General features: G+C 34.8%; 1 protein-coding gene and 1 long non-coding RNA gene across 35 annotated transcripts; one reads left to right on the forward strand and one right to left on the reverse strand.

The window, feature by feature from the left end:
* Window positions 1-1,292: 1,292 nt before the first annotated feature.
* LOC141391293 (uncharacterized) lies at window positions 1,293-3,927 on the reverse strand. Its single transcript, XR_012409615.1, has 2 exons — window positions 3,756-3,927; window positions 1,293-3,688 (listed from the first exon to the last, which is right to left on the reverse strand). It is a non-coding gene; the product is annotated as an uncharacterized lncRNA (long non-coding RNA).
* A 4,231-nt stretch (window positions 3,928-8,158) lies between these two features.
* Window positions 8,159-20,382, forward strand: FBXO11 (F-box protein 11). Of its 34 annotated transcripts, none has more exons than XM_073961332.1 (10): window positions 8,169-8,214; window positions 8,916-8,944; window positions 9,066-9,562; window positions 12,515-12,661; window positions 12,734-12,988; window positions 13,347-15,073; window positions 15,688-15,868; window positions 15,935-16,275; window positions 16,341-17,074; window positions 19,570-20,382. In XM_073961332.1, the coding sequence occupies exons 3-10, from the start codon at window positions 9,469-9,471 to the stop codon at window positions 19,697-19,699; spliced, it is 3,609 nt and encodes a 1,202-aa protein (XP_073817433.1). In that variant the 5' UTR covers window positions 8,169-8,214; window positions 8,916-8,944; window positions 9,066-9,468; the 3' UTR covers window positions 19,700-20,382. The 34 variants fall into 34 exon arrangements, with proteins under 34 accessions (XP_073817421.1, XP_073817439.1, XP_073817422.1 ...); XM_073961334.1 differs by having other exon boundaries at window positions 8,176-8,764; XM_073961350.1 differs by having other exon boundaries at window positions 8,176-8,214; window positions 9,116-9,562.
* The last annotated feature ends 1,531 nt before the right edge of the window (window positions 20,383-21,913 follow it).

Below are 21,913 nucleotides of genomic sequence, written 5' to 3' on the forward strand. Positions count from 1 at the left end.
CCCCTCCTGTAGTCTTTTAAAAACAAAGAAAAAAAAACAAAAGTCTTGTGGGCGACGACCCTATGCTTCTAGCTATCTGAATTGGAATAGTAATTCTACTGTAGAAAACTTCAAGCAAAGTGTATAGTAAAATAGCGAAGGCCCCTTTACTATCAAAAGGTCCCGAGAAATTCAAAAGTAAATCTCACACTCGACTAAAATCTCGAAAATTTCACCAGGTTCCACGACGAAGTGCTATATACAATTCTCAAACCGGAGACAGAAATAAAAAAGTTGTGCCAAAAGAATTCGTTAGTGCAGGTGCCAAAAAAACTGGGTAACTCACTATGTCTTAAACGTGCCAACAATCGAATCAATATCAATAATTTTAGTGTCAATAGTTTTTAGAAAGAGTTCAAATAATTGTAGATCAGAATTTTCATAAAGTTAAAGGTAATTAGTAGAAGGTTAAGGTATCAGCCAAGATAAAAAAGAATAAACAACAACAACAAACAATCTTCATTATCTTTGAAAAGCGCAGTCAAAAATTTTTCCCAAAAATTTCAATTCTAATAAATCAATATATTAAAGTATCTATAATATCGCAAATCATGCAAATGATCATAAATAATCAACTGCAGATGACAATATATTACAAAGCTTTAAAGAAAGTCGAAGTATGAATTCAATAACGCAGAAGTTTTGTCACAAAATTGCAGCTTGACATAAACTCAGGCTTGCAAGACGACTAAAACTCTTTTCCTTTAAGATGGAATTCAAGAAATGATGTTAAAATTTAATTGACCTTAAGTCGCAATTGGTATGTTGTAATATAACAACAACTCAAGACATACTGAAAACCAATCAAACAAAAATTCATACACCTAATGTTCAGGAACAATTCCCATTAAGGGGAGTTGAACCTAAGACATCGGCTTGTACGTTGGGCGCCATTTTGTAATGTGCCTGGCAAGTATGACCTCTATTGGTTACCAAGGTGGCAATGGCATTTGACTATTTTGGCTCCGGCTTAAGCTCTAGCGGCGAGGAGGTGCACTTGGGCACATACAAAAAAAATATATCAATTTATAAGAAAACCAGGAAAAGCCTTGTTGTTGTATTGAATTTGGTTGTTGTTGTTGTTGCTGGTACCCTAGGTGGAATTTGGGTACCCTCTGCCCTCCCTATGGGTTCCTAACATGAACCCCCTAATGGGCCTCTGAACTAAGAGGACCCCCAAAATATTTTCTTCACTGACCCTTATACCTTCTTACCTTACCGATTCATGATTACATTCTACTCAAGCATGTTCATTTCATTCATGACTTCAAACAATTTATTGCGCCTAAGTAGGGCTCAAACAATTTCATATAACTTATCTTAACTTATTAACTAAATTAAGCTTAAGTTAATGATAACAGGTATTTCATTATACAACTTGTTCATCCTTAGGATGAAATATCTTTTAAAGTTATTTAAAATCTATATAATTAAATATAAAGCAAAAATTAATAACCGGTTTGGTCTTCCCATCAATATGTGCCAATTTGCACAAGCGATATGGTAACATTAAAATTTTTCCCTGCCTAGTCGAGCTCGAAAAGATAAGGAAATGATTTTTTCTATCTCAAAGACAGATGGTGTTGTTATTTTAGATAATGGGATTACCAAAGCAAAAGTTGGTAAACATCAACAAAGATAAAAGTTTATGTATAAAAAGAAATCAGATTAATTACAATTCCTATAAGCCTAAAAGTATGCTTCAAGGAAGCGTAATTTAGATAACTTTGCAAAAGATTAGATTTCAGATAAAAAAACAAACTATTAGTTAAACTGAAATAGGAGTCTGTGTATAGCAGTATAAATTAGAATAATACTATAGATCAGATAGATGGCAAGAAATAATCGTATAAGATTGTATAGGAAAGAATATAAGGCTAGGGGGTATAAATAGGAAATCGAAAAGGTATATATCTTACAACTAGACAACAGGTGAATTGTATAATTGCAAAATATAAATATGAATCATTTAAAAGTCAATAATCATTTAACAAAACTTTTGGACCACGTATGGTAAACCATGCAAAATGATATACTATGGCTTCCCATTATACTGTCCATAACTTTTCTTTCAATATTTTAAGACTTACGCAAACTTCCTATACTTATAACTCTTGTGTGTTCATAAGGCTGGATGAATGATGTAAACGTCACGGCTGTTAAATCGTTGTTGCTGCCAGATGATATTGATGTTATTTACCACTGCTTTTGCTGCCAGATGTAGACGATGGTAGGCTGGACTTGTTGTTGTTGAACAGTTGTTGATTCTTGCAGTTACTGTTGCTGTTGACTGCGTAGTGGGGACTTCAGTTCCGACGAGATAATTTTGCTGGTAACAAACACTGCTTTTGTTGACTGTTGCCTTTGTGATGAATAAAATGAGGGATGTTGTTTGTTGATGACGATCACTACTGCAGAATTCTGTTGTGGCCAAAATAATTTTGATGATATTTAGCGCTGTTGTTGTTGACTATTTACCACTGTTGTTGTAATGAATACGTTGAAAGCACTGCCGTTGTTGACTATTGTTGGAGACTATAACAGCTAACTATTGCCTTTATAGCCTACAATTGAGACCGTCCATTATAGATGAATGTGGTGACGTAGGACAGAATGTCCTAACAGAACGTTGATGCAAATAGAGAGGTGGAGGTAAAATGCATGAGAATGGTGGTGTTTATTCCAACTTCTTGATGAGGTGTACTTAACAGAGCAAGTTAATGTTTCACAAAATCTTATGTTGCCAGTTAAGTGTTGTTAATTTTACACAATGGTAATAATGTTGCGGCCCAGAACCAATGAACATCACTTTATTAAACAGCAGGAATTTTATGATGACACCGATCGGGTTGTTGTTAATTCTCACGTGGAACTCGACTTGATGACTTTTGATTGTCAACACTGTGTTCTTACCAGGGTTTATGTTGTGCACAGATGTGTGCCACAACAGGTGGTTATAATCCGAGTTGGTGACGTAACAAAATGAACTGCTGTTGCACTGGGATGTAGAAGCGATGCAATTTATTAGATTTTTCCAGAACAGTATGGACAGACAAATGGTCGATCAGGTGGCGTGTTCACGAATTATAAATGCAGGATTCCGCCTTATTGTAATCCAATTTTGGGTTGAAAATTTGTAGACGACTGCTTGCACTAATTTGTGGCTTACTAAGTTGCTGTGTGTAGCCCAAAGGTTAGATGGTTCTGGAAGCCGTCATTATGACACGTGTAAAGTTGAACAAGGCCATTCCAAAATGGTGGATGGGCAAACGACTGTCTTAGGATCAACCAGCAAAATTCAAGTGATGATACGATGTCTTCAATGATGTTTGGTATCACAATTGGCGGGGTGACAATACGATTAAATTGCAGACGTGAACCACAAACTAGAAGTGTGTTTGTGTGGAACACATGGCGACTGGTGCTGCTGTCGGGAATAATTTTTGGACGAAGAGGCAAACGTGTAGTGTGGTGTGTGGCTGCATGCAATTTTTAGGTTATGGAAACTATTGCATGTGCAACGAATTCATAGGTGTTTGGGGCGTATTGGTGGAGATGGTGTGTCTTATGGGAAGATGCACGTGGTCAGGCCTAATGATGAACGGCCAACCGCGTGTAAAGTACAGTTATCCTGCCCAGTTGCAACGTTCTGTAAATTTCCAGAAAAAAATTGAGAATTTTCCTCCGAGTTATTTCCGCGAAAGCAAGCAACTTACCATTTGGTGCTGCAATTATATTTCGAAGAATAGGAACAAATGGTGTTAACAATTTTATTCTTGGAGAATTAATAAAATTGTGTACAGCCACACTTTCGAGAAGAAGTTTTATGACTTCTTCGTTATTCTCCTTTTTTCGGCTTGTTGCCTCTTCAGAATTTTCTACTGCAATGATTTTCGCAATCATGGCGCCTTTTTTTTTGCAAGCAAAATGTCAGATTTGATCAGCGCGGTGCCGACAAACATTTGGACGGCGTTGAACAGCTGATTAAAATACAGCGGTGTAAAGTGAAGGTGATCCTTCACGTTCGGCGCATCGAAGGGTGACATAACACATGAAATTAGGAGTTCATAGGCCGAATAACCCATTACAGCAATTGCATGATTTTACTCTACTATGGAACTCGATCTAGAGACGCATAATTTCATGTTAAAATTTCAGTGAAATTACTCTTGTGTGGGCCGAGACTAAGGAAAGGATCAAAGTCGGGCGGGGCCGACTATATGGTACCTTACACCACCACGACTTCAATATAAGCTGGCGAAATTTTTTCTAGACCGAATTGAGTTACATTTTCCAAATTTCAAAGAATGTCTATGTCCCGGTCCACACTAGCGTGAATTTCATTCAAAAATTTCATGAAATTATACGCTTCCAGATCGAGATCCATAGTAAAGTAAAATCATGAAATTGCAGTAGGGGGGAATTCTCTAAAAACGTCTAATATCATGAAATTTTTTAATGAAATTCGCGCTAATGTTGACCGTGACTATCCAATTTCGTTTTTGATGTGTCAACTGCTAGAAATTGGGCGAACATATATGAGAGCTATACCCAAATCTGAACCGTTTTGAAAATACTTTGGCGAACTTATTTCTAGTCCAAATTCTGTCGTACATTTCAAAATTCATCAAAATTGGGCATACATAGCAAAATTGGAGCACCAAATACCAAAAATCGGGCAAAAATATATATGGGAGCTATAACCAAATAACCAAATATAAACCGATTTCAATAAAACTCGGCAAACTTTTTTCTAGTACAAATTCCGTGATATATGGTAACATGGGCGCCTTCGCCACTTTTTTGTTCAAAAAGTTCTCATATCAACACCGTAATAGCTCATTAGACTAGCCATAAATCCTCGACTGGATTGCATTTAGATATACATTTTGGAGGATTTAAATGACAGTCAGCTGATTTTTGTTCACAGCACAATTACCAAGGTAGATGCATCAGCCCATCTGATCGAATTTGAAACGTCAAAAGAATTTTTTGTAAATTGAATTCGTCTCAAAAAACATACGTCAAATTACAAATTTATTGTTTAATACTGAAAATGTTAGCACATTATGCTACTAATGCTAAATAAAGAGGAAATAAAGAATTACTTTATCGCAATTTGCCCGTCTATAATATATAAACGAATTATTTTATCGTTTAGACATAATAAATATTAGTCTTGGTTGATTAAAATCAACTTTTTACATCAAAACAAATTTAATTTTTCCGCCTTGTTTACAAATTTTTACATTTTAAATTATTTTTAGTGTAGCAATTCTCCGATGCATCTACCTTGTTTCTTGTGGCAGCTTGTAACTTTTTGTATTTTCTAGCAACATGTTGCAAAAAAACAGAGTTGTATACGAGGATTTATGCCAGATTTAAAACAAATCCACTCAATAGGAGGATTTATTTGTGTATGGGAAATTTGGTTGATTTTGGCTGGATTTAGCAAATAAAACCTGATAATGTGTTAAATCCAGCTAATTTCATGCAATTTTTTTCATTGAAATCACTCTAGTGTGGACCGGGACTAATAGCCCATTTAAACTCTGTTCCAGAACTAAAAAGTTTTTACAATTTTTACCACTTTTACACATTTTGCGTTCCCGTACACAGAATTTATATGAAAATCGTTTACGACTTTTACAACTTTTACGACTTTTACCACTTTATAAAGTACGGGAACAGGCCATTAGATATGACTTCATTAGCCGGATTTATTATGAATGAAAAGTTCAAATAAAAGTTGACAAAATTGTTGCTAACGATAGAACTTTACGACTACTTTTTATTGGTCGCTAACTTACCGAAAAATATCGTTAACTCAAAAAATGAGTTAGAGAATCGCACTACTGGTAGCAATGTCAAAAAGGAATATACACTCTGTTCCAGAACCCGCAAAAATCTACTACTTTTTACTACGATAACATTTTTTCCTGTATGTTATCGGAAAAAATAGTAAAAATTAGTAGATTCTTGCAGTTCTGGAACAGACCAATAAAAATCAATTTTCGTCTTTTATTTCACAGTTTTCAACTTAGTTTTGTCAGCGTTCGACTTTTTTTTCTGGTTTTTCGTCCATTTTTGTCTTCATTGTGAAATAATCGCCAACCAAAAGTCGAAAAATCAGTTCTGCCATTTTTTACCTGCAGAAATTTGTCGGTAGCCTGTGGTCATGGTACAATTACTTATGTCCAATTTACATTAGCAACTTTTTCGTCATTTGGAGCTGTTTCGTCATTTATTTGCTAAAACAGGCAACATTTTGCGTCATTTACCATACAAAAATAAATTTTTCGCCAAATTTATTCTAAACAACGCACGAAAACACCATACTATTATAAGCAGCCCAGTTTTTTTTGTTATAAACTACCAAAAAATCCAACTGTTTTATGATGTCTTTGTTTGTTTGTGTGTGTTGTAGAAAAACAAAAATACTCAAACGATGACAAAAGTGAAAATAAATGTTTAAAAAACTTGCAAAAATTATGTTTTTTTGTTTTTAGAATTAATTTAAGTTATTTGATACACATTTGTGTTGTGAAATTCCTATTTCTTTGAATAAATATATTGTGTGCGTGTGTTTGTGTTATTGTATAAGTGTGTATGTGCGATTGTGTGCGTAAGCAAATGACGCAAAAAACAGATGTAAATACACTTCATTTGATTCTAGGATTTCGTAAAACGAAATCATTTAATGTGCATATGTAAATTGGACTTTAGGTAGAAACATAGGCGAATTGCTACAACAAAGCATCTTTTTTTGTAATGTAAAATGTCAAATTTTTCGCCAAATGGTCTCGATGGTCAGACTAGCACGATTTCAACATGGCGACGTCAAGTTTATAGGCGAGGGGTATGAAGTAGTGAAACCCATGTACATGGTTTTCTGTGTTTGTTGTGTTGCCTCTTCTTGTTCTTCGTTGCAAGATTTTTTCTTCAAATTTCTTTCATTTTTATTTTCTCAAGCAAACGTTAACAACAAAACAAACATAAATATATTTAATAAAAACATTTAATTAATGAAATAGTGAAAATTTAACTATTAATATTAATTTAATTATTAATGTTAATTATTTTGTGTTGTTTTTGGTTTATTTATGTCTTTTTTTGTTTTTATTGGTATGAGAAACACAACAAGCGCGAATGGTAAAATAAAGAGGACACGCAAAGATCTTAAATTTCACGTTAACGTGTGTGGACACTAACGAAATTTGAAAAGAAACTTTAACGAAATTGGTTTCATGAAGCCTTGCTAGTCTGACCATCGACTTACAAAATTATATGGTTTTTGTTTTGATTTTTCATGGCGAAGTCCTATTTTTTTGACGTTTTAGATTCGATCAGCTGGGCTGAGGCATCTACCTAAGTAATTGTACAATGCCTGTAGTAGAAGAGAAAGGCATAAATGCTCTCTTCCCTCTCACTCTCTTAAAAATTGCTGCCAGTTTTACCACTTTTGGGGTTAAGGAACGCTTTGCAGGTTAAAAATGGTAACAAATGGTAAAAATGGTAACCTCAGGTCATGATACAATAAGAAGGTAGCATTATCATCCCAGCTGATGGTAACATAATGTGTCAATTGCATTGAATTTATGTCAAATTTTGATATCTTATGTTACCAAAAACGGCAGTTGCTGCTACCAAAACTACACAAAACTTTACCCAAACGTTGGATGTGTTTTCAGCTTTAGTGCTATTTTAGGCATATATTGAATACTCTACCAGCTGGCGGAAAAATCTGAAATGTTTACCACAGGTAGATCTTTACGTCCTGATTACAAATATATAAAGTTTGTGGGGGGGGGGGGGATTTCATACTTCCCGAGATATGGGCCTCTGAAGTTCCGTAAATTCTCTTGTTAAAGTAAGAAAAAAATTTAAATTAAAAAAATGTTGTTCCCGTGCCCTAAATTGGCTCCTGTCCATAAGAGAAAGTCTTAAATCCCCGGCCGAAGGCCGGCTACTTAGAAAAAACTTACAATTAAAAAAAATCAGATTTTTTCCGCCAGCTGGAAGAGTATTCAATTTGTTCCCTATTTTACACGACATCGGGTTACGTTACGTTTGTCAATAATTAACAGCCGCCTATTTATTGTGTTATCAATTCACGCTTATATTATTTTGTTATACAGGAAGAAGAAGACCATGAGTTATATCGAGTAGTTTTGTGTGTGTAAAATTATAATAATTAAAAATAAAATATCGGGATATAATTATGGAAATATAAATAACCTGATAACATTATAAAAAACAGTTCTGAATAATTTACTTGTAATAAATATATTCAAGTTCAACGAATAATCTAAAATCGATACTACGAAATCCGTGAGACAAAAAACGAGTTGTGAAAAAGTAGACAGAAAAAAGAAGACTTGGTTGTTCAGTCATCATCATTATATATTTTTTTTTTCAATATACATTGTTTAAACACAAAAATAGTGTGTAACAAATTGTTTATGCCAACTTAAGTGTAGTTGTGTGCGTTTGGTGAATTGAATGATATCGTCATTAAAGTTGTTGGTTTAACAAATAGTAAAGTGTTAAATAAAAACAAGAATGTTTAAATAAAGAAATAAAACAAAAAAAGTTACTTTCCTTTGTCGTATTGATTCTCTTAATACCCGCTGCTACAGTGATATGGCAACACTACAAAGGTAGCAGGAAAAGAACTAGGATAAAGGAAGGCGGTATACAGAGTTGCCAATAATTTAATTGTTCTGTAAATATAAAAAAATTGTTGTTATGAATAAAATTGTGAACAAAAGATTTAAACAAATAAGAATTGAAAATAATTAAAAAAATAGTAAAAAATTACCAATAATATTCATACAATTGGAATACATTAATTGTGTTGTTATATATTTTCCTAGAGTTGGCATCTCTGTTAAATGAAAATGGCGTACGGTTCCTCCTTTTGTTATCCCGTGCCTGTGCTGGGAACTTTATAAATTTCGGAAATTGGTCCACAAAAAGTGCATATAAGAAAAACATTTTTTGTTGCAATCCCTTTTCTTTTAAAGGGACACGGCGGTGTGGTGCGTGCATGTTTAGAGAATATAAATTTTTGCAGAATTCCATGGTAGCCGAATATTTCAAGATCTATAGGATACAAAATGAATGAATAAATAAATCCCAGACCTCTCACATATAAGCAGTGCCACTCAGCCAGCCAGCCAGCCATAGTGCAGTTGTGTGTAGTGGTGTGCTCTGCTGCTTGTGCCGTGTATGTGAAGGGTTGAATATTGTGCGGATGGTTCAATTTTTTGTTGTGTATATGGTCAAAATTTGTTAAAGAGAAACCCACAAAATCATATTGAAGAAGGTGCATATTGGCGATTCCGGGAAACGACGACGAAAGAGACACATTTGATCACATTTGTTGTTGCTGTTGTTTTATTATAACACAACATATACGTTGGGAAAATGCCTAGTGCATCGTTTACATCGTCGCGCTCCTATGTGCGGCGTTCCAAACGAAAGGGTGCCAATCGCATAGCTTTGCCTAATCGTCCGGTTGGTAAGTATTACTTTGTATTATGTTTTTAATGGTAAATGTATTGTATTGATTATTTGTATTTGAATTGAACTCTAAATTTAAGACCACATTAGACATAAAGTCAACATTTGGTCTGTTCCAGAACTGCAAGAATCTACTAATTTTTACAATTTTTTCCGATAACATAAAGGGAAAATTGTTATCGTAGTAAAAAATAGTAGCATCTTGCAAGTTCTGGAACAGAGCAATTATTATAATATATAATTGTTCCACAAACAGCCCATAAGGGACAAGGGAGACTTCTCTCATATCAATGAGTGCACCCCGATTCATATTAGCTCCAAGATATGGGACCTACAGTTTATCGTCGAGTCCGAACGGCGTGTTTTACATGGCTGAAATACTCAGGAAATGTCGCCAACATTACTGAGGGGTATTTTGCACCGTTGAAAAGTGTTTTGATGTTGCCTGGCCGGGGAATCGAACCCAGGACCTTATGTGTGCAAAGCGGGTGTACATACCATTGCTCTATGGTGGCAACATTTTTAATATTATTGAATTTCATTAACCTTGAGCTTCTGCCCGTACCTTATCATTAATTTTTAATTTGAGCAAGAATCTCGCACTACCAAGTAATAAATGACCTGCGGGGAGTTTAGTTGTAGGCCCATGCCATCTCTCAAATATGATTTTCTGTTAATTATTAATCCAATAATGTATTCACCTCAATATTACTTACTTTTTGTATATGAAAAAGGGTAAGTCCATTTTGAGACTTGGTCTTGGTTCCATTTTCCATTGGCAGGTGGATTCGAATGTCCTAGCTACAACTAAGTATTTTTAGAGGTCTATATTTCCCGAGACAAAGCCGTCCCAAGTTCTTTAAGTAAATTATCGACTTCACTTACTTAAATGGAATCTACGGACCAAGATGAGAAAATAATTGGAAAATTCATATTTCTGGAAGATGCAGTTCTGATAGGGTACTCTTTCATTGCATCACACTTGTATTCGCAGACCACGTCCGCGCCAAGTCCGACCTATTGCGTTAAAAAAGAAATTGAGGGCCTTGTTCTCACTTCTCAGCTCGTTGCTCATAATCGGTTCGGAGGCTCTTGGGTTAGCTTATGGCCAGCATACCTGTCGACACGACGTTAGGACTTTTAATCTTCCACAAATATCATCTGCGATGGTGAGTGATACGCCAACTTGACAAACAGCGAATCGTACCGACTACACTAACTTAAATGGAGTCTAAGGGCTAAGCTCCGAAAGTAATAGGAAAATCCATATTTCCGGAAATATATGCCCCAGAAGTTTCAGTTCTCACAGTGGTGTTCTGACAAGGTACTCTTCATTACATCACACTTGTATTCGTAAACCACACTAGCCTGTCATGTTACAAGAGGTTAGCAAGGATTCTTTGTTTAATTTCCAAGTGCTGCCGACTAGAAACTTCAGGACCTTGTATCCACTTCTCCACATGGTAACTAATATGTGACCCTGAGATGCTTGGGTTAGCTTGTTGTTGTGTTGTAGCAGCATAAGTTTGATGCTGGGTTGGCAGCCGTTGGCCGGAACACTTTTGGTTCCGGGTCAATCAGGTACGAAATAACCCACTGCTGTGGGATTGCGGTCAGTTTGTGTTCGGCATTAGGACCTTAATCTCCCACAAATCTCAGCTACTAAGGAACACGGTTTTACGACCCTACAACCATCAGCGAACGCATCTTTGCCGTCTGGAGGTTGTGGAATTTCAGAAAGGTAGAGGTCAAACAGTTCCGGATATATTACCTCAGAATACAGGAAAGGTTAGACGTTAAGAACTAAAGGAAATATCAACCCTCCTTGGTTGACGCCGCACACATTGATTGATCCACACATTGATTACCTTCTCCACAGGTTGTAATAATCTTCCCTTCTCCCTGTTAACTATCGGGGTGTTCGACAAATTTACTTCTTTCTGAAATAAAGTAGGGGGATCAGAGGTGATGAAGTCAGGCGGATTGCTGATGGAGACGATAATAGGAAGATGGTCTGACGTTATTCGTCAGAAAAGGTGACAATAATGGTATATCTGTCGAACAGAGAGACTCTATACGGCAAGGCAGGACGGAATGCCTCAACTTGTTCCCTAGAACCATTGCTTACATTGGATAGACCTATAAGCCGATGTCCCCATATTTGTCGGAGAGATACTGAACAACTCTTCCTCCGCAATTCCGCAGTGCAGTGCAGTTCTTCTATTTGATGATTATAAAGATATCTACTGCCATACTATTCACCACCTGTTCAGCAGAAATGAGGCTCTCCCTGAACATATTGACCGATGGTGCTCTGATTGCGACCACTTACTATCTCAAAATATTGAAAGTAACGTTCGACAGCATGTTTTAGTCGTCCGCATAAACCACAGATATCAGAAGTAGGTTCTCAAGTCCTAGGCCAACATTACTTCGGTGCAGACCTCTTACAAAGCAATAAACCGGTCTACGGTAAGCTGAGCGGAGTCAGTACTTCATGCAAATGTTGGCACTACGCAGTGGATGGATATTCAAACCATGCAGAATCCAATCTGAGAACTGCAACAGGGTTTCTCATGACAACTCATCATGACACGAAATTTTTTCCGGTACATCAACACAACGAAATATTGTCGATGCAGTACCCGCTTGGGTGTTATAGGCGGACGCAGCAAGTCCAGGTTTCTGAATCTGCATCCAGGAACCAGATAACTGGATAAAATATAAATACATATGAACATATTTGCATTGCTACAACAACAACAATGATCCGAGTGTAATACCTAAATTGAATGATACTGAACTTTAAACTTCCATTGGTGAATATGTATTTTCAAATTCTTGTTGAAAATATGCTAACTATCTATACTAACGTAACCATACCAAACTCATAACTTTCCCTTTTTTTCTTATCCATGTCTAACACACTTATCTTCTCCTTTATTTTCAGGCAATATTATGGATCCGATATTACAAAATTCATCATCACAAATAATACAAAATCACTCGGTAGCTATTAATTCATCATCTGCGGCAACCTCATCATCTGCATCTGGTTCGTGTCAACCCACCTCAGCAAGTACATCGAATGCAGCAGGTTTGTCATTCGACTACAATAAAACAATAACAATTTTATTTATGAGTAATTTTTCTTATTACCAACCTACAGCTTCTGCCACAGGTGATATGTATGATGGTAATGGGCCCTCATGTTCCAAAGTGCAAGTATTAAATGCGTCCTGTTCGTCCTCTTCGTCATCATCCTCAACAAATATGGGTTTAAATCAAATGTCCGGTGGCAATGTTAATACGAACAGTGGTAACAACAATCCTTCAACGGGACAAATGTCATTATTCGAATATGTTGGAATGCATATAAATGATCCAGATGCAGGCACATCAAATAGTGGTGGTGGAGGTAATGGTAAGTAATATTGGGGGGTCACTCTGAACAAAATTCCCCGTGAGTTTTGTTATTCCTCCGTTTCAACTAAAGGAGAAAGTGAAAAAATTCACGGGGAATTTTCGTTCAGAATAACCCCAATTGTTTTGTTCGTATTTTCTAATCACGTTTGGGCAAGAGTTACAATTATTTGGGGCATCATCCAGATTGTTGTGGGATTTCCACCACAGGTTATTGGGATGAAGATTTCAACTTTTTAAAATTGGACTTCCGAATTTACGAAAATTCCCCAAATTCCAGTAATATTTTATCTGTCCCCCCTCCACTTTATTTTAATAATCACTAATAATTTCCAAATTTTCTTCTTATTACATTTCAGGGTTTTTGTCAGGTATTGGAGCATCCTCTACGTCATCAGGATCAACAGGTTCATCATCATCGGCAGCATCTTCCTCCTCCAATGCATGTGTTCACCATCAATCGCCCTACGATTTACGCAGTAAACTTCCCACAAGTAGTAGCCACGATCAATGGCCTTCCACATCAGTATTACAACAGCAATCATCAAGTACCAATTCCGGCAACAACAACAACACTTCCCCCACACCATCGTGCTCATCACACACAACGACGTCACAGAACCACAATTCGTCATCAATGATGATGACTGGAGTCATTGTTGGTCCCTCTTCGTCGTCGTCTTCTTCCTCATCGACATCATCATCTGCTGTCTCAAATATACTAAACAATGGCAATTCAGTGAACACTTCTTCCACTCAGTCAACCGCTGTTATACATGCACCCTCTACCAATGCATCGTTCCCGGTGAATAATGCACCCACAGGTGCACCACTAACACACCCGCCAACTGTACACAGTTCCATACCACAACAGCATTGCAGTGCCCTGCCAATTGGTGGTTCTGATGCAAATAGTTTCATGTTACCAGCCCGCAAAAGGTCTCGTCGTTTGTATACTGTAAATATGGATACAGCACTGATGTCACCACCTAATATGAGCGGTAGTGGTACAAGTTTTATGGGTCCCACGGCAGCCCAGTATTTGCAATATGAATTACCCGATGAGGTGTTGCTAGTTATATTTTCGTATCTACTGGAACAAGATTTATGTCGTTTGGCTCAGGTCTGCAAACGTTTCAATACCATTGCAAATGATACAGAGCTTTGGAAACGTTTGTATCAATCGGTGTTCGAATATGATTTGCCACTCTTTAATCCAGAGGTGTGTAAATTTGTGTTTGAAAAGCCGGAAGAATCGGAATATGCCAATGCATGGAAGGAAAGTTTTCGCCAACTTTATCGTGGTGTACATGTACGACCTGGTTATCAAAACAAGAAATATACTGGCCGTAGTATAGTCTTCTTTGATACTATACAAGCCGCCCTTGATTATCCAGAAGAGAGGGCAGCCGCAACAGGAGGAGCATCAACTTCAGCGGCAGCCATAAATGCAGGTCTCTCTAATCCCACGGCGGGGGGTGCAAGTGTAAATGCTTTGGCCAACATGTATGAGGATAATGTTCCACCATTGGATCATCCGGGTCCATTGATCTTCTTACATGCTGGCCATTATAAGGGCGAATACCTTTTTATTGATTCAGATGTGGCGCTAATTGGTGCAGCTCCCGGCAATGTGGCTGAGGCTGTGGTGCTGGAACGTGAAGCTGGTTCTACGGTAATGTTTGTCGAAGGCGCCAAATATGCCTATGTAGGATATTTAACATTGAAATTTTCACCCGATGTAACCTCAACAGTATCACATCACAAACACTACTGCCTCGATATTGGTGAGAATTGTTCCCCAACTGTGGATAATTGTATAATACGCAGCTCATCAGTTGTGGGTGCAGCAGTGTGTGTGGGTGGAGTGAATGCTAATCCCATTATAAGGAATTGTGACATAAGTGATTGTGAAAATGTGGGTCTCTACGTAACCGATTATGCTCAAGGAACATATGAGCACAACGAAATTAGTCGAAATGCTTTGGCCGGAATTTGGGTGAAGAATTTCGCCAGTCCTATTATGCGAGAGAATCACATACATCATGGTCGTGATGTGGGTATATTTACATTTGAAAATGGAATGGTAAGTAAAAAGGAACATATAACAAAGATCAAAGAAGAATAGTAGGTGCTCAAACATAGATAGTTAAAAAAAGAAAAACTGAGCTTTAGGAGTGAGGGTAGAAAAAATGCCCAGCTAAATGTTAAATACCAAAGAAAGAGAGCTGATGATTAGCACAAGTGATCTAGAATGGCATCTATTCTGGTGAATCATCCATACTTATTACAGTTAATTCATCGCAAACCCACGGCAGTGGGTTCTTTGTACCGGATAGATCCGAAACCAAAAGCGTATCACCAGCGACTGCCTATTTAGCATCAAACTTATGCTGCTACAACATCATGTTGGAATCAAGTATTCATGAGTTCTTTTGAACTTAACTAAAGATTGACATTTTTGGAATGTTATATTCACCAACTTTTTGTAAAGACGTTTTCACCAATTCTTTGGGATCTCAATTTTATGAGTTGATAAAACTCAATCCAAGCAATGAGTGGAGGTCATTTCTTCATCCATCTTATCCCTAATTTATAAATTATGTTTTTTCTTTTATGAGACTTCCTTTGGCCGATAACCCAAAAATTAATTTTTAAGCATATCCATATGTCTAACTCTTTTTGTTTTCTATTTCCCAGGGATATTTTGAAAAGAACGACATACACAATAATCGCATAGCAGGTTTCGAAGTAAAAGCTGGTGCCAATCCTACCGTTGTAAAATGTGAAATTCACCACGGGCAGACGGGTGGTATATATGTACATGAAAATGGTTTGGGTCAATTCATTGAGAATCGCATACATTCAAACAATTTTGCTGGTAAGTCACCCACTAGGCTTCCATGAATACCACTGTATTACTTTTCCATATGTTTTCTTATCACAGGCGTTTGGATAACATCAAACAGCAATCCAACCATACGAAAAAATGAAATATACAACGGTCATCAAGGTGGTGTATATATTTTTGGTGAGGGACGTGGTCTTATAGAGCACAATAACATCTATGGCAATGCTTTGGCTGGCATACAGATACGCACAAACAGTGATCCCATTGTGCGGCACAATAAAATTCATCATGGCCAACATGGTGGCATATATGTGCATGAAAAGGGTCAGGGTCTTATTGAGGAGAATGAAGTGTACTCCAACACGTTGGCCGGGGTGTGGATAACCACTGGCAGTACACCTGTTTTAAGAAGGAATCGTATACATTCGGGTAAACAGGTAAGAGAGAATATTTCATATTGTACTTCTTTGCAAAGTAATAACCAAAATATCCCTTCCACCAGGTTGGTGTTTATTTCTATGATAACGGTCATGGCAAATTGGAAGATAATGACATCTTCAATCATCTCTATTCGGGAGTACAAATACGTACAGGCAGCAATCCAGTGATACGTGGCAATAAAATTTGGGGCGGACAAAACGGTGGTGTTCTCGTCTATAACGGCGGCCTTGGCCTTTTGGAACAAAATGAAATTTTCGATAATGCCATGGCCGGTGTTTGGATTAAAACCGATTCAAATCCCACCTTAAAACGTAATAAAATTTACGATGGTCGTGATGGTGGTATTTGCATATTTAATGGTGGCAAAGGTATTCTGGAGGAGAATGATATTTTCCGCAACACCCAGGCGGGAGTGTTAATTTCAACACAATCCCATCCGATATTACGTCGCAATCGTATTTACGATGGACAAGCAGCGGGTGTGGAGATTACCAATAATGCAACCGCCACTTTAGAATATAATCAAATATTTAAGAATAAATTTGGTGGTTTGTGCCTGGCCAGTGGTGTCCAACCCATAACACGGGGCAATCAAATATTCAACAACGAAGATGAGGTGGAGAAGGCCGTTTCCGGTGGCCAATGTCTTTATAAAATAAGCAGCTATACTTCATTTCCCATGCACGATTTCTATAGATGTCAAACATGTAATACAACAGATCGCAATGCCATTTGTGTGAATTGTATTAAAAATTGTCATGCAGGACATGATGTAGAATTTATAAGGCACGATCGGTAAGTAGTATAAAATAAAAGTATAAGCAGTAAAATACATATAAAAATATTAAAATAACTGTTAAACATGGATTTACGGAAAAAATTTCGAGCTTTTCGATACGAGTTTCTATTGTAAAAATCGAATTTAATTCTTGAACTAATAAATCGAGGAAAATTGGAAAAAGTTAAAGTTTTTATTGTAGAGTTTTAGAGCGCTCATAAAGAACCGGACAATAGATCACGAATATATTGCCTGACGTCCAGTCCACTAGATTGTGGAATGGATGCTCATAGCAAATTTTGAATTTTTATTAGTTCGTTAAACGTAGAAATTTTATCAGTTTGATAAACTTGGATATTTTAAACAATATATTTATCACTTTGATAAACGTGGTTTTTTAAAGAATATTTTTATCACTTCGATAAACGTGGATTTTTTAAACAATATATTGTATTGTATATCACTTTGCTAAACGTGGATTTCTAAACAATATTTTTATCATTTCGATAAACGTGGATTTTTAAACAATATTTTTATCACTTCGATAAACGTGGATTTTTAAACAATATTTTTATCACTTCGATAAACGTGGATTTTTAAACAATATTTTTATCACTTCGATAAACGTGGATTTTTAAACAATATTTTTATCACTTCGATAAACGTGGATTTTTAAACAATATTTTTATCACTTCGATAAACGTGGATTTTTAAACAATATTTTTATCACTTCGATAAACGTGGATTTTTAAACAATATTTTTATCACTTCGATAAATGTGGACTTTTAAACAATATTTTTATCACTTCGATAAACGTGGATTTTTAAACAATATTTTTATCACTTCGATAAACGTGGATTTTTACACAATATTTTTATCACTTCGATAAACGTGGATTTTTAAACAACATTTTTATCACTTTGATAAACGTGGATTTTTAAACAATATTTTTATCACTTTGATAAACGTGGATTTTTAAACAACATTTTTATCACCTATTATTTTTAAACAATATTTTTATCACTTTGATAAACGTGGATTTTTAAACAATATTTTTATCGCTTCGATAAATGTGTACTTTTTAAACAATATTTTCATCACCTTGATAATCTAGGTATTTTTTAAACAATATTTTTATTACTATGATAAACGTGGATTTTTAAACAAAATTTTTATTACTTTGATAAACGTGGATTTTTAAACAATATTTTTATGGCTTCGATAAATGTGTATTTTTTAAACAATATTTTCATCACCTTGATAATCTTGGTATTTTTAAACAATATTTTTATTACTATGATAAACGTGGATTTTTAAACAATATTTTTATCACTTTGATAAACGTGGATTTTTAAACAATATTTTTATCACTTTGATAAACGTGCATTTTTAAACAATATTTTTATCACTTCGATAAACGTGCATTTTTAAACAATATTTTTATCACTTTGATAAACGTGGATTTTTAAACAATTTTTTTATCACGTCGATAAACGTCGATTTTTTAAACAATATTTTTATCACTTTGATAAACGTCGATTTTTTAAACAATATTTTTAACACTTCAATAAACGTGGATTTTTAAACAATACTTTTATCACTTCGATTAACGAGGATTTTTTTACAAAATATTTTTATCACTTCGATAAACGTGGATTTTTTAAACAATATTTTTATCACTTCGATAAACGTGAATTTTTAAAAATATTTATATCACTTCGATAAACTTGGATTTTTAAACAATATTTTTATCACTTCCATAAACGTGGATTTTTAAACAATATTTTTATCACTTCCATAAACGTGGATTTTTAAACAATATTTTTACGACTTCGATAAACGTGGATTTTTAAACAATATTTTTATCGATTAACGTGATTTTTTTAAACAATATTTTTGTAACTTCGATTAACGTGAATTTTTAAACAATATTTTTGTAACTTCGATTAACGTGAATTTTTAAACAATATTTTCATCACCTTGATAAGCGTGGTATTTCTAAATAATATTTTTATCACTTTGATAAACGTGGATTTTTAAACAATATTTTTATCGCTTCGATAAATGTGTATTTTTTAAACAATATTTTCATCACCTTGATAAGCGTGGTATTTTTAAACAATATTGTTATCATTTTGATAAACGTATATTTTTAAAGAATATTTTTATCACTTGGATAAACATGGATTTTTTTAAGAATTTTTTATTACTTCTGTGGAAGTGGATTTGTAAAGAATATTTTTATCACTTTGATAAACGTCAATTTTTAAAGAATATTTTTATCACTTTGATAAATGGGATTTTTAAAGAATGTTTTTTTTTCAGTTTATCAGTGTTAGCTGCCGATGATCCGCATATGCACTCTTTCGTTATTTTGTTGTACTTTCTTATGTCACTGTTGATTTCCTAGATGCTTAGCTCAAAAACGTGTTTAACTGTTTATTTTCTTTAATGTAATATGGCATTCCCAAATTAAATAGTAATCACACCCCTTTCTTCTTTTCTTTACAGTTTCTTTTGCGATTGTGGTGCCGGCACCCTATCGAATCAATGTCAACTACAGGGCGAACCTACACAAGATACCGATACTTTATATGATTCAGCGGCGCCCATGGAATCTCACACATTAATGGTAAACTAACTAGAGCTGTAAATATTTCATCATTTTACAGTTGTGTAACACACTTCAATCACCAAGCAATTCTTCTTTTAAAACAAAATGCAAAGCGCGAAACTCTGGCCATACTCCAAGCAATTAAAACAAAAAACGAAAACAATGTGTAAACATGTGTCCATGTTTCCTTTGTAACCCTCCCCCCTATCTTTGTCTCTCTATTTAGCATAGAATATACATATATGAAAATAATACGAAAACGAAAAAAGAAAACCAAGAAGAAACTATAACTTCAAATTATTATCGCGTTATATACTCTCACATATATGATAAATACATATGTATATATCATATGGCATATATCCACATCCTCTTCCACACCTCAATGGATGGATGGGTATGAGTGTGATACACAGTCAAACAACAGCAGCAGCATATTACGATAATAATGAATGATATATAGATATGTACAATATGTATGGTAGTATATAGCCTAAGATTATATCTTCCTTTAGAAATAGTTGCATATACAAATAGCTTATTTTTTATACACTTTATTATATTTAATTTAGTACTTATGGTAATGTTTATTTTACACTTTTTATATATTAGTTTGTTTTACTGCTACTATTATTATACATACACTTCTTACAAATGTTTAAGCGCAAAAATTAAAATTCACCCACACAACCAATTCCCCTTGGAAGAAATGAATTTTTCTCGAATTTAGTTAAAAGAACATAGTTTTTATCGTTGTTTCGATCCATCCTTTTTAAAGTGAGTGATCATACTTCTTATATTACATTTTTGGTATTTTCTAATTTTGGTGAAACTATTTTGGGCGCAATTAACAAAACATGGGTAAAATTCTTTGGCCGAGTTTGATTCTAATCAAACGATGTAACTGGGCGATTAACAGGTTTGCATTCCATATATTGTTTACTTTTGATTTTATTTATTTTTTCACCATTACTGTTAAAACAGACCTACTATTGGTAAAGATTTCTTTTATCGAGTAAACCTTTGCTTGGGCCCTACATGGAGGACCTAACTGCCGAGCGAACCTTATCGTCGTTCATTTAACATCTTATTTTATAACCATAGAAATGTCATAAAATATCATCACTATGAAAAAATCATCTCATTCATTTTGAAAAGAACAATTTAAAATATTTTGTAATATAATGTGATGTCATGAATGAACAATTTAGCCATACTAAATTTTTGACAGTACATTGCAGGATTTCTTTTAAATATTCAGCCCAATTATTAATATAAACTCCTCACGGGGAGTTTACATTCATATTCACCCTGATTATCTTTACAGAAATGGGTAAAACATATAATGTAAATTGTGTAAATGTTTTCTAATCGTTTTTTAATATTTGAATATTCTTCTAAACATATATCAAGTTCGAAGAATGGCTATATCATACCATGTCATTATTGTAAATAAACAATGAAGTCGTAGTCATAAAAATATGTTTTAGCAAATGATTATTTCCTCGTTACCATGGTTTCAAGATCAAGAGTACAGTATTGTAAACATAAAAGTATGATGTTAATTCAATTATTTTGGATTCGAATCTATAAAATGAAATCTGTGAAAAAAGAAACATATTCGATTTTATGATTGATGATGAAATAGAATTTTGGTTCCGTTATTTTCGTTTTAATTCAAATGCTATCACGCTCTTATATAAAAAAAGATCTAAATCAAAATAAAAGTTAAATATAAAATTGATCTCGAACAAAAAAGAAAACAATACGGCCCCGTTTTCATAAATGAGAAACAGCTCGGCAATCTATAATTCGCAATATTTAATTTCTAATTCGGGAATTCAATTTGTAATTCGATAATGTCGTTAAGATGGAAGGTCCATATCATTAAACTAAATATGAATAGATGGAATCGACATGATTGATCTCTGCTAGGTACACGAACTATTCGAAGTCACGGGTTATTGAACTTTCCACAGAACCGTTGCACAGTTGTGGGAAAAAATACAGATCAAGCGCGCCCAAAATAAAAGTCCATGTAATATCGTTTGTTTATACATAATTTGAATGAAAATACCTCTAGATTCTAGATCTAGCTATTCCCGCAGAGAATAGTCGATAAGAGACCATATTTTGATATTCAAGAGACCATATATAGAAGTTCAAAAAGTACTAAAATGGAAATTTTTTCATTGGAAAGGTGATTTTTTTTACCATTTTTCTAAAAAATCTTTTTTTATT

Source organism: Musca autumnalis, unplaced genomic scaffold (genome assembly GCF_047663935.1).
Source record: "Musca autumnalis isolate F117 unplaced genomic scaffold, ASM4766393v1 scaffold_1, whole genome shotgun sequence".
Taxonomy (NCBI): Eukaryota; Metazoa; Arthropoda; class Insecta; order Diptera; family Muscidae; genus Musca; species Musca autumnalis.

Bases quoted from the DNA above. Each gene is read 5' to 3' on its own strand.
- FBXO11 (XM_073961320.1), top strand. From the start codon at position 9,469: ATGCCTAGTGCATCGTTTACATCGTCGCGCTCCTATGTGCGGCGTTCC. The intron at 12,989-13,346 runs GTAAGTAATATT...ATTACATTTCAG, and splicing joins TAGTGGTGGTGGAGGTAATG to GGTTTTTGTCAGGTATTGGA. The intron at 15,074-15,687 runs GTAAGTAAAAAG...TCTATTTCCCAG, and splicing joins TTACATTTGAAAATGGAATG to GGATATTTTGAAAAGAACGA.